This window comes from Microtus oregoni, unplaced genomic scaffold, assembly GCF_018167655.1.
Source record: "Microtus oregoni isolate MIOR12 unplaced genomic scaffold, Mior012 000027F_ref0000203, whole genome shotgun sequence".
In the NCBI taxonomy this organism is placed as follows: domain Eukaryota; kingdom Metazoa; phylum Chordata; class Mammalia; order Rodentia; family Cricetidae; genus Microtus; species Microtus oregoni.
In genome coordinates this window covers 21654924-21670953 of record NW_024543086.1, presented here as the reverse complement: position 1 = coordinate 21670953, position 16030 = coordinate 21654924, and the positions used below count along the sequence as shown (strand labels likewise).

Below are 16030 nucleotides of genomic sequence, written 5' to 3'. Positions count from 1 at the left end.
CTTGGATTCAAAGGTGGTTCCGATTGGCTAATGATCCCCTTAGCATTAGCTCAACTGCTAGTCACTAAACTACTGGAGATGCCAGATGTCAGCCCTGCATGCATTTAAGGACTGAATGCAGATGACGTGCTGTTCTGCACTGTTGGGGTAAAGACATGTAAATTGCCTTTTGATTTCTATTAAATGGGACTAGCAGGGCGTGGTAGCTCATGCACTTAATCCCAGAAAAGCTAGACCTAGAGGAATCAGGAAGACCTCCAACCCAGAGACCACATAGGGAATTAAAGGACAGCTCCCTGGCTACATAGAGACCTGTCTCAAAAAAGGAGAGGTCACATTTGAATCAACATTTAATCTAGTGCTGCATGACAAAATAAGCTGGTGTTAATAACAGAAGGAAACACTTCTCATCAAGGTGATTGTGTGTTTGGTAGCCACTGTGATGCCAGAAAATACAGGATAGTGTTCTGGGAGGCAGTCCTGTGTCTAGACACTAGCAAGCTTGGGGAATGTAGGAATAAGTCTGGCCATCTAGGACTGACAATACACAGGAGCCTGATAGGTAGTGGGTGCTTTACATGCGTTGGTTATTCATTCTAGGTACAGGGTGGGGAGCAGTGATAACATACTGAGGGAATGGTCCTGAACCCAAACTGAAAGCAAACCCCAGTGAGTTTGGGTGAATGGGTTTGCAGTTGATGTAAATTGTCTAAAACACTGCTGTCGCCATGTTCACACCAGTTTGTAGAGGATTTGTTAGAAAACAATTCACTTTTCGCTAATCAAGTTCAGAGGGAGTCTGGCGAGCTTAGCCACAGAATTGAGTTCCTGTCATGTCTTCTGGGTATTCTCCCGCCTGCTGATACTGCCCAGGACTCCTCAGATGTTGGCACAGATAAGGGCCACTAAGACAAGACAACTTTCCATGTCCCTTCCTGGAGTGAGCATTCAAAGAAATTCTAAATGTCCCAAGCTGGAAAGTGGGCCTAGACCCCTGTTTGTCAACCCCTCTAGCTTGGACTGGAGTGTACAGAAGGCCCTGGGAGTTTTGTGGGAAGTCGTTTGCTGTTCCTGGCCCTTGGTAGATACTACGTAGATCAAAAATTTTCTCATGGGAGAGCTTATGTTTGGTTTACAATGGCAGAGCCTACATCCCCATCCTTAACTACAAAGCCCAGGTTCCTCTTCCTTTGTCAAATGCCACTTCACCTTTCTAAACTTCTTCCCCAAGCCAGATCTGGTGTTCCATAGATGCCTCTGTCAGCTCTGACAGAGAGGTGATTCCAGAATGGAGAGTTAAAGGGATAAAACAGAATGAGACGTGGGGCCTCTCAAGACTCCGGGGAAGCTATTCTATGTGGTGACATAAATGGGACATAAGCAGGGTGGGGTAGGTAATACAGGGCCTGTGAGCAGAGGCAGAAGCTAGAAACTGTAAGGATCCAGGAAAGGGCATGGTAGGACTCTTAACAACGAAGGGTGGGGTTGGTTATGGAGGATGTGGGCCATGCAGCAGAACTGAGGGGAAGGGAATAATCATGAGGTGCACAGTGAAATAATGTCTTATTGCTCCTTTCTACCTTCCATTTTGAAACAGTCTTTCCCGTGAACCTGGGGCTAACAGATTTAGGTAGATTGGTTGGCCAGCAAATTGCGAGGATTTTCGGTTCCCTAGCAGTTGAGATTACAGGCACACAGTGCTCTGTCATTTTCTTGGGGATATCAGGGCATCAAGCACTTACAGACCGAGTCAATCCTCCAGCCGCCTGGATCTGTACATTCTTTTTCTATTTTCCATCTATAAAATCAAGCATGGGAGAGCTATCCTTGACATATTCAACCTGGAACCTATGCCGACCTTTAAAGTCTGGCAGGAGCGGTTACCTACCCCACCACAGAGACAAGAGTTTCTCTGTGTAACAATCCTAGCTGTCCTGGAACTTGCTTTGTAGGCCAGACTGGCCTCGAACTCACAGATCCCCCCTGTCTCTGCCTCCCAAGGGCTGGGATTAAAGGCATGTGCCACCACCTCCTGACTTTACAAATCTTAAGTAACTGGTTTTGTGTGGTGTGTATATTCCAGCAGTTGGGACTAGTGTCTAGTAGCAAGCTAAGTAACCGCGTTAACGTTTTTTAACTTTTGATTTTTTGTAAAATTTGATCATAGCAAGATATATTTAGAAAGTGAGAACCTGTTACAAAGGAGTCTGGGCCTTGTTTTGAGATTACGACAAGCAATCTGTGGCGGAGAGTTTGGATCCAGACCACGTTTATGGCCTGGATCCCCAAACAAACTACCAGTAGGGAGAAAGTCACAATAAACGGGTAAGTCCAGTTCTGGAGGTGTTGGTTACTGATTTCACGTTTTGGGAACAGTGAAACCTAAAATCTCTTTGTCACTAGCTTTTTTGCATTGCTGTAGGAGATTCTTCCAGTGGCCCAAACGCATAGAAGCACATGGGTACCGGGTAGGTCCGCTGGATCCACACTCCAGTCTCGAGAATGGGGTGCTCCCGCCCAGCGCAACTGCGGCTCCGGGGACAAAACCCCCACACATTCCACGCCCTTGTCACTGTCATCCAAGGTCAAAAAGTTCGGTCCTCAGGCCCCTGCGCTGGGGTTTTGCTCCGTTCACGTTCCCGCACAGGCAGAGCCTTGGGCAGCCTGAGCTCGTCGCTCGCATTGACGTCACCGCGCCGCCCCCGCGGAAGGCCTCCCTCGCCACTCGTGGCTGTTCGCGGCGCTGGGACGGAGGCATGGCGCGCGAGTTGCGGGCTGCGCTGCTGTGGGGCCGCGGGCTGCAGACTACACTGCGGGCTCCGGCGCTGGCGGGCGTCCGGCGAGGTGAGCGCGGCGCGAGAGCCCAGAGGCGGCGTTCGAGGCCGCACAGCGCTGGGGCTGCCGCGCTGGGACAGGGAAGTGTGGTCGCTTCTAGGCGGGCTCCCCCAGCCTGGGCTGGTCAGTCCTTGGCGTTCCTGATTGGGTTCCGCAATCAGGACCCAAGTTCACGCGGTCGTTGCACATGCTTAATTCCCGCAGAGCTCAAGCCCTGGAGTAGAAACTGTGAACAAAAACAGTGGTCACCCCGGACTTCAGTTCAGTGAACTCCCAGTTTTTGGTCCCTGCATTCCTAGCACCTGCAATTAGAAGATACAAGGAATGGGGTGAGGGGAAGACCTTAATCTGTGCTTTCCCACCCCCACTCGAGTAACGGTGACGGTGTTAGCGTTACACACACACATATGGTATATGTGTTTACAACTATTTAAATAAAAGGGCCCAAGCCCAATATGAATTGTGCTGAAGAATCTCCAAGCTTTCCAACATTCCGTCCACAACTTCTCACGTTAACATATACCGGCTTTCCTTCGGCTACTGAGTTCTGTAGCACTCATCAAAAACTGTTACAATGTGGTAAAGGTTGAAGGAGTGTTTAATCTTTAGGCACATGTATCAATTTTAGAATTGATGTTTCAGAGTGCCTTTTTTGTTACATGATTTTGCCCAATTGTGTCTAAATTTATTTGTTTGTTTGTTTAATTTTGAGGCAGGGTTTCACTGTGTTGTTCTAGCTGGCCTGGAACTTGCTACACAGGCCAGGCTGGCCACAAACTCAGATCTGTCTGCCTCTGCCTCCCAGAGTGGTGGGATTAAAGGCGTGTGCCAACGTTGCCTAGTGCTCAGAATACTTTTTGTCATTGTATGTATCCTCATACCAAAACTGCCTATTCCATAGTATCTTCTCCAACATTTGAGTATGTCTTAGAAAAAAAACCCAACAAAACAAAACAGTGCCCCAAAGGCCAGTGTGTAACTCAGTCATATAAAGTTTGTGCTTGGTTTGCATAGGCCCTGAATTGGTCCCCATCAAGAATACTGAAAAGAACCCACTATAGAAGACACCTTGTTTAAGGCTGGATTGGTATCTTCTCTAAGATTTCTTCTTTGTATCCTTGCATAATGCTCTGCAAACACCTTCTCAGCCTTGGCTAGTTGGCCCAGTCTGTTCACAAAGGCTGATTCCAGGGTCTCATGGAAGCTAATCTGCAAAATTTGGTGCTGCTTTTCACCGACTGGGATTTCCCTGGGTCTGTTTTAGGGGGAGAAAACATTTACTTAGTATACATTTTCTATTGGCGATTTTGCTACTTCATTAAAGCTCGGATTTTGGTCTGCTTTGATGTTGTATCAGCCCTCCAGGACCCCCTGCTGTTAACTGATTGATTGTTTCTGTCTTCGGTGGTTGTTCTAAGTTCACGGTTGTCATCTATAATAAACTTGTCATGGTAGGATGCAACTCAGCCAGACAGGAAGTGGCACTCCGTGAAAACTAACTCTCACCTGTGTCATTGCGATTTTCTGATTGAGATTTGTAACTCCAGAAAACATCAACATATCTAACAACTTACAACACTGTTCACCTCTGAGGTGCCGTTATGAATCAGAGCTCTAGTAAGAACAGTGAGAGATCTGGAGGAAAGCTGGGCAACCTTTCTGAAGTTGAAGCCCACAGCTCATGTGTAGTTTACTTGTGTGGCTTCTGTGGTGGGGTGACTTTTTTTTCCTCTTGAAAGCTAGTCTGAAAAACCTCTACAGGGCGCCCTATGCCCCTGGACCAAAACCTGCTTCTGATGGAACATAGTGACTACTGGGTTTATATTCTCAGGCTGAAGAAAAATCTACTCTTATCGTAGATGCTTTGGCTTATAAGAATTTGTTACTAGGAAATGAAAACTTGTCCCTGTTGTGATTTGGTGAGAAATTATATATTAACAAATTAATAAAAAGAATGTCCAAACCAGCACACAACATTAATTTTAAATGAGTACCATAGGAAATTCATAGTGGAAAAGATTACTGTGAACAGTAGGCAGAGGAAGCCAATATTGTGCAAATGGTGTTGTTTAGTGTCTTGTTCAGATATTATATTTATTTTTCAAGTCACAGAAAGTTTAGCTAACCTGGAATCAGATCTGCCCCCCCTCCCGTTTTTTTGGAAAAGACTTCTTAATAGATATATTTTACAAAATACACAGGAAAATCGTGCAGTGCTGTTTGGATTGGGTATAATTCTGGGCCACAGGTTTGCACAGTCCTTAACAGCTGGCCCTATGACGGCAGAACATGTCATCTCATCTGTACTGTGTACTGTGTCCTCTGCTTTTATCTTCAGAATAAAGACATGGCCTCTCTTCTACCATACACTTATTGCTGTCAAATTACCGCTGCTGGATGAACCTTTTTTCTTAGTTCCGGTTTGTCTTAACTGTGGGCATCACCATGTCCCCCACACTAGGAGTAGGAAGTCTGTTCAGCTGTCCGTTGGTTCCCTTCACAGGGGTGATAGACAAATTTCTGACTCTGTTTAAAAAGGTTTGTCTGTCACTGTCATAGTGGGGAGCATGGTGTAGGCATCCACGGGGCTGGAGCAACAGCTGAGATCAGTTCACGTCTTATCTACAAGGTGTAGACAGAAAGAGCTTGATTGTTTCCCTAATGTAGCACAGGCTGGCCTCAAACTTAGAGTCCTCCTGCCTTAGCTCTCTAAATGCTTGTATTGCTGCCATGTACTGCTTAAGTGTGTGCAGAGGACAGCTTTTGAGAGAGCAGTTTTCTCCCACTTTTATGTGCGCTGCAGGGATCTAACTCAGGTCTCCTGGCTTCTGTGGTAAACACTATACATTAAACCATCTTGCTAGTCCCCTCAAATCTTTAAGAAAGGATCTCACATAGCTCAGGCTGTTCCTTGAACTCTTGATCCTGTATTCCTGATTTTGGTTGTATCTCCTCTGTCTTCTGTTCTTTCTGAGCTCCCTTCAGTCAGTCAGTCAGTCTGTCTAGAATTCCAGCCAGTGATCTTCTAGGCTGTCTATCAGATTAGGGATTATCTAATGTTTTCTTATGATTAGATAGAGATGCAATTTTGGCAAAAAGATACCAGAGGAAGGATGGTGTGATACACTATGATGCTGGCAAGTCTCTTATGTGGGAGTTACTTAACTAAAGGGATCTAGCCTTCCCTGCCCCCAGTAAAATTACTGACTTTCTCTTTGAAATCAGCAAATGGTTTTTCAGGATGCACGAATATTATGTAGTTGTTGTTTTTTGACATCTGTCAGTAATTTCTGTCTGCCACAGATATATTTGTTTTCTGTTGTTCCATGGCAGTTTTCATATATATATGAAAATATATATATTTATTTATATATATATATTTGTCCCTTCTCCCTGTACATTAAAAAATGGATTAGTATTTGCTAGACTGAAGTCTGTAGTGTAGTCAGTGTTACTTTTTTTGCTCAGATCATCCCAAGGCTCTATCACTGAAAGAACCTTCAGGTTGCTGAGTCTGGCACCACAGAGTTCTAGGCTCACCTGTGTGCCATCACACAGAGCACTTTTTCCTTTTATTTGGGGATGACAGAGTAATTCCAGTTTGCCCAAGACTGATACGTTCCTAAGAAAGGGGCTTTCAGGAGTGACTGCTAGACAGTTAAGAAGGCCCTCCTAGCCTAGTAGCGATTGTTGCTCCCAGGGTAGATCTGTCTATCAGCCAGTAGACAGGGTTAGGGAATGCACTCACAGGCGCACACACTGGCCTACAAACAAGGGATCCATCTCATGGTCGTATGGTGTCTGCACTCCAGGGCAGACTCATTCACAGTGTTAGTGTGCTTGATGTCAGTCTGTACTCAGGACAGTTTCAGACTTGGCACTGGACTGGTGAATAGATTTACCAAGCTGAACATGTGTGTGCAATCCTTGTAGAGGTTAGCTTTATGACCTGCAGTAAAAATGGCATTTCTGGTGAGGGCTTTACACATTATGGTCATCTTCAAAACCATTTTTAAAATCATGCTGGAAAACTAATTACTTGTAAACTCATATCACGTTTACCAAGTCTACTCACAGGGGACTGCGGCTTCTAACCATTGTTGGAGAAAGGTGCACTGTTTCTTTCCTTATCCCTTGTGCTTACATGGTCTGTATCCTGAGTGACAGGTGATGTACCTTCCATGTCTTTGACAATGTTTTTCAATACTGTTGTCTTCCTGTTTGTAGCCTATAGCAGTGAGGTTCTTACAGGTTCTACATCTCTGTAGAGGTTCTTCAAGGAAGGATCCAGCAAACCCCATTCTTCATGAGTGTCTTAGTTAGGATTTCTCTTCTCTGTGAAGAGACACCATGACCACAGCAACTCTTATAAAGAAAAACATTTAATTGGGTCTGGCTTACAGTTCAGAGGTTTAGTCCATTGTCGTTACGGTGGGAAGCGTGGTGGCACCTAGGCAGGCATGGTGCTGGAGAGCTAGATGAGAGTTCTACATCTGAATCATCAGGCAGTGGGGGAAAAGTGAGACACACTGGACCTGGCTTGAGCTTCTAAAACCTCAAAACCCACCCCCAGTGGACTTTCTCCAACAAAGCTGCATCTCCCATAGTGCTGTCTCTTGAGCCTATGGGATTATTTCATTGAACCTACCACACTGAGTGAAGTTCTCATGCACAGCCTCACTGGTCACATCTTCCAGGGATGTGTGAGCTCCCTGGCTGCTGGGCTTCACTGTGTCTATTGGCATAGTAGCTTGTTTACGTTACTATGGATCTAAGATACAAAAAAAAAGTGTCTTTAGAGGTGGTTCAGCAGTTAAGGGTGTTTACTGCTCTTGCAAAGGACTTGAGTTCACTTCCGAGCACACCTACCTGTGGCAGCTCCAGAGGACCTCTGGGAACATACACTCATGTGTACATAACTCATACACAGATGTTGGGAGCACTAGGGAAACTCAGAATGTTAAACATGAAGGGTTGTCTTTTCAAAGGAAAAGATGTATAGCCTGCTTTTCCACACAGAAGACTGGGATTGAGGTCAGTAGCCCTGTGATCTGCACTCTGCACAGCCAGGTCATACCAAGATCCCACCAGCAGGTCCGGAGGTGGCTGATAGTTTAGGTAACCTTTCTGTTATCTGTATGGCAAGGGGGTCCCCCATACTGCCGCAACCAGGACCTGTTGTGGTGAATATACCCGAATGACCACTATACTGTCTGTACTGTATGACAGACCACAGCAGATCCTCCCCAGGGCCCTAAGGTAACCCATGCAGCCTGTCTCGAGAACACATCTCCATGGGAAAAGTGACATGTGCTTGAGAAGGGTTTTGATGTGATTATGCCTCGCTGTGCACAGGGGATTGTTACAGCAGGAGACCCTCCCCAACTACTGTACTTAACTGTGCCTACAATAGACTCCCACGGTCAGACTCTAGAAGTTTGAACCAACACCGGCTACTGAGTCATGTTGAACCGGATTTCCTTCTTGCCCCTCACGGATCTTTACTCTGCCCACTATGGTGTTTCAGAGACCCCACACACAGACACTCATAGTCATTATTTAAAACAGTAAAAAAAAGATAGTTACATTTAGATTTGCATGTTTGGGCATTTGTGTGCTGTGGCACATGTGTTGAGGTCAGAGCACAGCTTCCAGGAGTTGGTTCTCTCCTTCCATCATGTAGTCTCTAGGGATTGAATTCAGGTCACCAGCCTTGGTTGCAGGCATCTTTACCTGCTGAGCCACCTCACTGGCCCAGATATATTTGTTTTTAAAAACTATTCATTTCTGGATGTTCTTTATTCTTACTTGTATTAGAATTAAGGGTGAGCAGTAGCTGGCAGGAGGGTCTCAAGTCCTTTCAGTCCACACTATCTTGAGGACTTACTGTACTTGGTGGATGCCTACTGACTTGGCCCTTGGCTGCTGAGAGATAGAAACCTGGTCCATGCCTCTGGCTGAAGCACAGCGTCTGCTAGGTTTTTGTGGCTGTGAAAGCTTAGGCTGATCCCACCAAGTGGAGACACCTAACATCTAGTTCTATGCTAGAGGTTTCAGGACCCACCAGGCTTGCCAGGAAGTTACAAAAGCAATTCTGAGTCCCTTCCTGGCTAAACATAGACCAACCTTTTGGTAAATTCCATTTGACAGCATGTGAGGGAAGGCCACTGTGACTACCTGCTCTGTAGTTACAACTGTGCCTCCATTCTCGTAAGGATGGGATGGCCTTAGACTTTGGTCTCCACTACAGGCACAGTGTGAATGAGCTGGGGCATCCACCTTACAATAAAATTCCCATCCATTTTTCACAACTGTCTGTTCAGGAAAGCCAGTTCTGCTCCTTCAGAGGACCACAGTCCAGTTTACGGGCTCCGCACAAAGCCTGACTTCAAGGATCTCTGCAGGACAGTTATACAGCACACATGCAGCCGAGGACAAGAAGGAGGAGGTCCTGCACTCCATCATCAGTAGCACCGAGGCTGTGCAGGGTAAGCCTAGAGACTTGGCTCTTCTGGGACCAGTTCACCATCTCAACTCCTGCAGCTCCTGACTGTCACCTGATGTGGTTGGCCCCCTCTGGTGGACACCCGGAGAAGCTGCCAACGGGCACTGAATGACACATCTGGTAGTAATCACTGATGTAGGGCAGGAAGGCGCTTTTCAGGCTTGAGGGCTCCACCTCTGGCTTTTGATGGAAACACAGACAGAACTGTTTATGTTGACAAGTGAGGCTTTCTTATAATTTTGCTTTTTGAATAATTTATTAGAGCACATTCTTTTGGAGAATATACTGTAGAACCTGGTAGTTGAGGCTAACTTGAAATTCCCCACCACACACTCTGGGAACCGGCCTCCCCTCTTACTGGACCCTGCCTTAGTTCCCACATGACCCTCTCTGTGGCCACAGAGTTGCTCCGTATTCTTTATTCTGAGAGAGTGTTACATGTCCACTTCTCTTAGTCATTGCTTGGAACCTTAAACATCCTTTCAAAAGCTACATAGTAGCGTGTTCTTCCACAAAAATGAAAATGCAATTTTATTGATTGTATCTATGATTCATTACCAGGTTCTGTCTCTAAACATGAGTTCCAGGCAGAGACAAAGAAACTTTTGGACATTGTGGCCCGTTCCTTGTACTCGGAAAAAGAGGTAAGATGTGTGCGCTCTCCAAGCTAGAGCTGCTGCTGTGTTGAACCCAAGGCCTAGGCTTGTAGCGCGAATGATAAAACCCAGAGACAGAACCTGGAGTTTAGCCTGAAGGCCAGAAAAACAAACAGCCAGCCACTGGCTCTTACCTCTACCTCAGACCAAAATGGCGATCCTGCCTCCAGGAATCTCAGAATGAGACTGAGAGCTGCCTCCTCCTGTCTTATATTCCTCTCTAGTGCTGGTATTAAAGGTGTGGACCACTACCATCTGGTTTCTATGGCAGCTAGTGTGGTTGCTGGGATTAAAGGTGTGTGTCACCACTGTCTGGTCTGTAAGGCTGACCAGTGTGGCTGTTTTACTCTCTGATCTTCAGGCACGCTTTGCTTATTAAAATACAATTGAAATATTACTACGCATACTTGCTGTCGGAAGACCCAGGAGTGAGCTGTGACAGGCCCACTCTGGATCTCTAGGAAGAGGAGTTCTTTCAGTGTTGTTTCCTAGAGGTTTATTCACATGATTCTTCGGACAAGATTAACTTTGGGAGTTAGTTAAAGCTTGCTGATAATTTTTAAGTCTCCCAGATACTGGGCTTGGGCACCCACTTTGGTCTGTTTTTGCTTTGACCGTCCTCTTCCACTGCACATGGCCCACACCTGTGTGGCACAGGTCAGAGAGCTGCTGCAGAAAGAACTTTAGTTCTTTTTTCCAAGACAGGGCCTCACATATATAGCTGAGGGTGACCTTGCACTTAATGTTTTTCTTACATTTATTTATTTGTTTTGTGCATGGTTGATAGTAGCTGTCGTGTGGGTCCTGGGATCACACTCAGGTCATCAGGCTTGGCACAAAGTGCCTTTACCTATGTAGCTATCTTGCTGGCCTGACCTGGAATTTTTGTCTGTTTGGTTGGTTGGTTTTTGAGACAGGGTTTCTCAGTGTAGCCTTACCTGTCCTGGAATTCACTATGTAGACCATACTGGCTTCGGACTCACAGAGATCCAACTACCTCTGCCTCCTGAGTGCTGGGATTAAAGGTGTGCGCTACCACTGCCCAGCCTGGAACTACACACACACACACACACACACACACACACACACACACACAGTCTAAGGCTTTCATTTGTTTTTTTTGGACTTTAAGCCTGACTAGGAATGTCCATCAGGGCCTCAAATACTCAGGGCCACTGACTTTTAAACAACAGAGGGGGCGAGAGAGGTTAGGTAGGAGCTCAACAGGCCCTGGCAGCTCAGGCTCTTCCTGATAGTCATTACTTCTCTGGGTGCAGTAGGCCAGCAGTTCAATTCAGCCTAGGTGCCTTTCTCTTTGGCTTCCTTTTTTTCCTGGCCATTTTCCTTTACCCCTGTCAGGAAGCTGTGTAAGCTCTCAGAGAGCTTAATGTGTTCAGTATGCACAGTCATTCTCTTGGCAAGCTTGCCTTGAACATGTTTACAACAATGCTAGCAGCGTACTAGGTGACACCGTAGGCTCTGGTTTTGCCGCAGTAGGTGTTTATGCGACATTCCTGTCTGAAAAGTGCTTGTTCCCCTGATGTTTAGAGTGGCACCCTTCTTGTAGACGTGCATGTGTATGGCCAAAAGAACGGTCCGTGGAGAACATGTATCTGGTGCTTCTCCTCTTTCTCTTTGTGTTTGTCACTTGGAAACATTCCTGGAAGATGGCAGGTCATCCACATCCAGCTCTTAAGTACTAGCATTACAGACATGTATCCCTTTAAAAATCTTTAAATTTTTAAAGATTCTTTTTGAGGGGATTAACATTTATTTTGGGGTGCTAAGAATCATACCCGATGTCTTAGTTCTGGGGGGAAGTAAGACAAGGATTGTGAGTTTGAAGTCAGCCTGGGCTATGCAGAGAGACTTTGTCTCAAAACCAAAATCCATTTAGGAGTGACAAGGTCACTTCTGTCTTGGAAAGGTAAAAAAAAAAAAATGCTACCCTCAGGGGTGGTTGTGCACTGTAATTCTAGCACTGGGAGGCTGGGACATAGGAATCAAAGGAAGGAAAAGCTGAAAAGGAGACACTGTTGCTTGCTTAGTGGTACTGATGTTAGCCAAGGTTCTGAAGTAGATGAGCACCCAGTGGACAGAACTGAAGGATCTTCAGGGGCGCACGTGTTGATCGCACTTTAACCAGCTCCTTGTCTCCTATCTGCTCTCCTGAGCTCTGTGTGTAGTCAAGGCCTCTGACCTCCTTCTCTATGGAAGGTCGAGGCTCTAGTGTCTGGTCCCCACTAGATGAAGTGAAGCAGTAGTTTTTGTTTTCACGGAGGCAGAGATTGAAGCCAGGCTCTTGTGTGCGGCAAGCTAGTGTTCTATCTGTATTCCTAGCCTCCCCTCCATTGGGGGAGGGGTGCAATGTCTCACTAAATTACCCAGGCTTCCTTGCGCTCATCTATTGTATTCATAGTCCTCTACCTCAGCCTCCCAAGTAGCTGAGACTACAAGCCTCTGCCACTGAGCCTGGCTTATCAGTGTCTCTTTCCTCATAGAGTAAGAGAGACAGATATTTGGAGAATGCTTCCTATCCCATGCAAGTCAGTTAAGAAAGGGCCCATCACAAGCTTCTTAAAGTCTGGGTTCTCATGTAGCTTCAGGCGTCGTTGAACACCCTGAAAGGAAAGGTTTGCCCCAGAGCATGGACTGAGGACACACCGTCCACAGTGGGAGACTGGGTACTGCGCGCGGGCCTCGACTGCAGCAATTGCAAACTCACCAGGCAGATCTCAGGCAGTGCCACTCATCTTGCTGCCTCTTGCTCCATTCCCTAGGTGTTTATACGAGAGCTCATCTCCAATGCCAGCGACGCCTTGGAAAAACTGCGGCACAAACTAGTGTCTGAAGGCCAGGTGTTACCAGAAATGGAGATTCACCTTCAGACTGATGCCGAGAAGGGCACCATCACCATCCAGGTACTTCTGTCTTGACATCACCTAGCTCCTCTTCAAGAAGCAACAAGGCTGACCAGACTCAGGAAGGACTGCATCCCAGATCAGCTGAACTCAAGTGCTGTGCTGAGCACTCTCCTGCTCTGAGGACTCTTGCTCTCGCTCACTCACCCCTGGGAGGAAGCTTAGAGGCACTTGCAGAAGAGAAGGAAATTTACTGTTACCCAAAAGGCTGTGGTTTGCCTTTTTATTATTTCAGTGGTCTTTTGAAGAGTGCGAGTGGTGGAGGTTTTATTTTCACTGTTTGTGGTGCTGGGAGTTAACCTGGAGCCTGCTGTACACTAAGTTCTCTGTCATTCATTTCTGCCTACCCTCAGGTCTGACTTTATCATTTTTTCTCTCTTTTTAAAGGTATATTTATTTTTATTTATGCGTGTGTGTGTGTGTGCGTGCATGCGTGCGTGCACACACGTGTGCACCAGCATGCATTCAGATGATGAGGAGATGAGAAGTTTTTTTTTCTTAGCTCTTCCATTAACATCTGTGATACTTGCAAGTGAACTTACATTATGATGTGATGAGGACTGAAGTTTGCCCTGTGTCCATGGTTATCAGTTCTGCACTGTCTTAAGGATTCTACCCCATTGCATTATCCTGGGACCATGGTCAGAAACGCAGTGGCCTTCACAGACTCCGGGCCTGTCAGCATCCCAGAACACTCTGGTTTTGCTAGGACAACTTTATAACAAGTCTCAAAATGAAGCAATCTATTTTTTCCAACTAGTTCTTTTTAAAGATATCCCAGGTTTTGTGTATTTGTATAAATTTTAGAGTCGGTTTGTCATGTTGTATAGGACTTGAGATTTTCATTGGACTGTGGCGGGTCAGTCTGGGAAGAAAGCAACAGCAAGTGAAAAGCACGAAGTCTTAGATACATTTTCTCCTTTATATCAGCCTAACATGAAATTTTTCTTTAAAGAATCTGTCGAAAGTTCCAGTGTGTCTGGGTGAGATTGCATACCCCTATAATAGTATATATATAATATAGCCCTGGGGAGACTAGGGAGAGCCACAAACCCAAGGCCAACCTGGGCTACATAGTGAGACCCTGTCTCAGAATAAAGCAAAGCCAAACAAAAGCAGTTTTTAAAATCCTGGCATACTAAGGTAAATATTGCAATGTAAATTGTATTTAATGACCAACTAGAAATCAAGTTTTATATAATTTTGTTGGCATAGTTATATATAAATTATTTTAAAATCATTCTTTAGTTATTATTTTTTATGTTCTACAATAAAAGATTCAAATTATATCTTAGACTCTTTCTTGGAGAGAATTAGCTAGCAGGTTTTTTTTTCTTGTTGTTGTTGTTTTGTTGTTTTTTGCCTGTTTTTGGGTTCTGGCCCATGCAACAGGCATGGATTTGCAGAATGACAGCAGTGAGGCTCTGTCCAGCAGTATTGTGCTGCACACTGCTGGCACGGCCTCTTGTTACAGCTTGATTGGCAAATGTGGTTTTGTTGCCTTATTTGTTAATTTTTACTTACTTGGTTTTTGAGAATTTTGTATGAGAACCATATTTACACTGTTTGTAGCCCCTCTCCTCCATCCAGCCGCCTGTGCCCCATGTCGAAGTTCTTGTCTTGCTCCTGTCTTTGTTGACTTCATTGCCTGAGCCCTCAGGGGAAGCAGTTTCTGCGGCTGGCTGTGCTTTTCTCAGTTGAGGAAGCACCAGTGTCTAGAGAACTCTTCAGTCGTGTGGTGGGCAGCAGTGAGGATGATGTTTTGAGGAAAACAAAATTGTTTTGTGGTGGAAAAGTGAGGAGCTCAAGCAGGGAGTGGCGGGACTTTGAAGGAAGAGAGCCTGTGATGGCCAAGACCTTGGCTTTCACAGATGCAGTGGCCTGAGTCTCTCTGCTCAGAATGCAATCTTCTGATAATTTATGAACATAGAGAACGCCATCATGGTCTAGACATTGTGTAGCCCATGACCCCAGCACTAGCACATTCTGTGTCCTAGCTAGCTTTATGTCAACTTGACACAGGCTAGAGTCATCTGGAAGAGGGGAACCTCAATTGAGAGAATACCTCCATAAGATCCAGCAGTAGGACATTTTCTTAATCGAGGGGCAAGACCCAGCCCACTTTGGGTAGGGCCACTCCGGGCAGGTTGTCCTGGAGTCTGTTTAAAAAAAAAAAGGAGGCAGAGCCAGCCATGATAGCAGCTCCTCCATGGCCCCTGCATCACGTCCTGCCCTCACGGCTTTTGATGATGAATGTGCTATGGAACTGGGAGTGAAGTAAACCCGTTTCTCTCCAAGTTCCTTTTGGTCATGGTGTTTATCACAGCAGCAGTAACCCAAGACACTGTGCTAGTAGGCCCCTCCGGCCTCTTTTTGGAGTGTGAGCTTGGTTTATGTCTGTGTGGTCCCAGAGATGGAACCCGACCTTGAGCTTGCCAGACAAGCATTCTGTAACTTCTGTAGCCCCAGCTGGTTGGGGCTCACCATGTAGCCCAGGCTGGCCTCAGACAAACATCAATCCTTCTGCCTCATCCTTGCAAGTTCATCATCACACCTGACTCACAGGCCTTTTACTTTTATTAGTATTGTTTTTATGGGCACTGATCTGGTGTGTAAGAGAGTTCTTATGACCTACTCACCTCCAAATGCCCACATTATCCCTTGGGGAACAGAGTTTAGCGGAGGCCTGCTGCAGGAGAGAAAGACCTGTGGCCCACGTGAGAGTTGCAGCTATCCAGGAATGCATGGGCCGGGGAGCTGCAGGATTTCCTTCCTACTTAGAGGATTAAACTGCCCCCAGAGGACCCCACAGCTGTAATCAGCTGGGTCAGAGGAGCCACTGGAGGATGGACTCGTGCCTGGCCTGGGTGTGGCCAGGTTGTTCCTCCCCGACTTGCTGACCTGCTTCCTTCTTCCCAGCATTGGTTTTGTTTATTTTGTGGAACTGAGGATGAAACCCAGGCCCTCCAAAAATGACTAAACTACTGCTGCAGCCTGGGCCTGGGGTGTTTCCTGTGACAAGACCTCTGACCCTGTGATACTGTGAACTGACAGGACTGGACTTTTGTTTTGTTTTGTTTTGTTGTTGTTTTTAGAGACAGGGTTTCTTTGTG

At 46.0% G+C, this 16030-nt stretch overlaps 1 protein-coding gene across 1 annotated transcript in view; it reads left to right on the top strand.

Annotated features, from left to right (window-relative positions):
• The first annotated feature begins 2712 nt into the window (after positions 1 to 2712).
• Positions 2713 to 16030, top strand: part of Trap1 (TNF receptor associated protein 1) — a 32967-nt gene continuing 19649 nt past the window's right edge. Inside the window, exons 1-4 of the mRNA XM_041676606.1 lie at positions 2713 to 2844; positions 9159 to 9323; positions 9902 to 9984; positions 12777 to 12917. Coding sequence (XP_041532540.1) covers positions 2757 to 2844; positions 9159 to 9323; positions 9902 to 9984; positions 12777 to 12917 — 477 coding nt within the window. The 5' untranslated portion in view covers positions 2713 to 2756. The remainder of the gene's footprint in view (positions 2845 to 9158; positions 9324 to 9901; positions 9985 to 12776; positions 12918 to 16030) is intronic.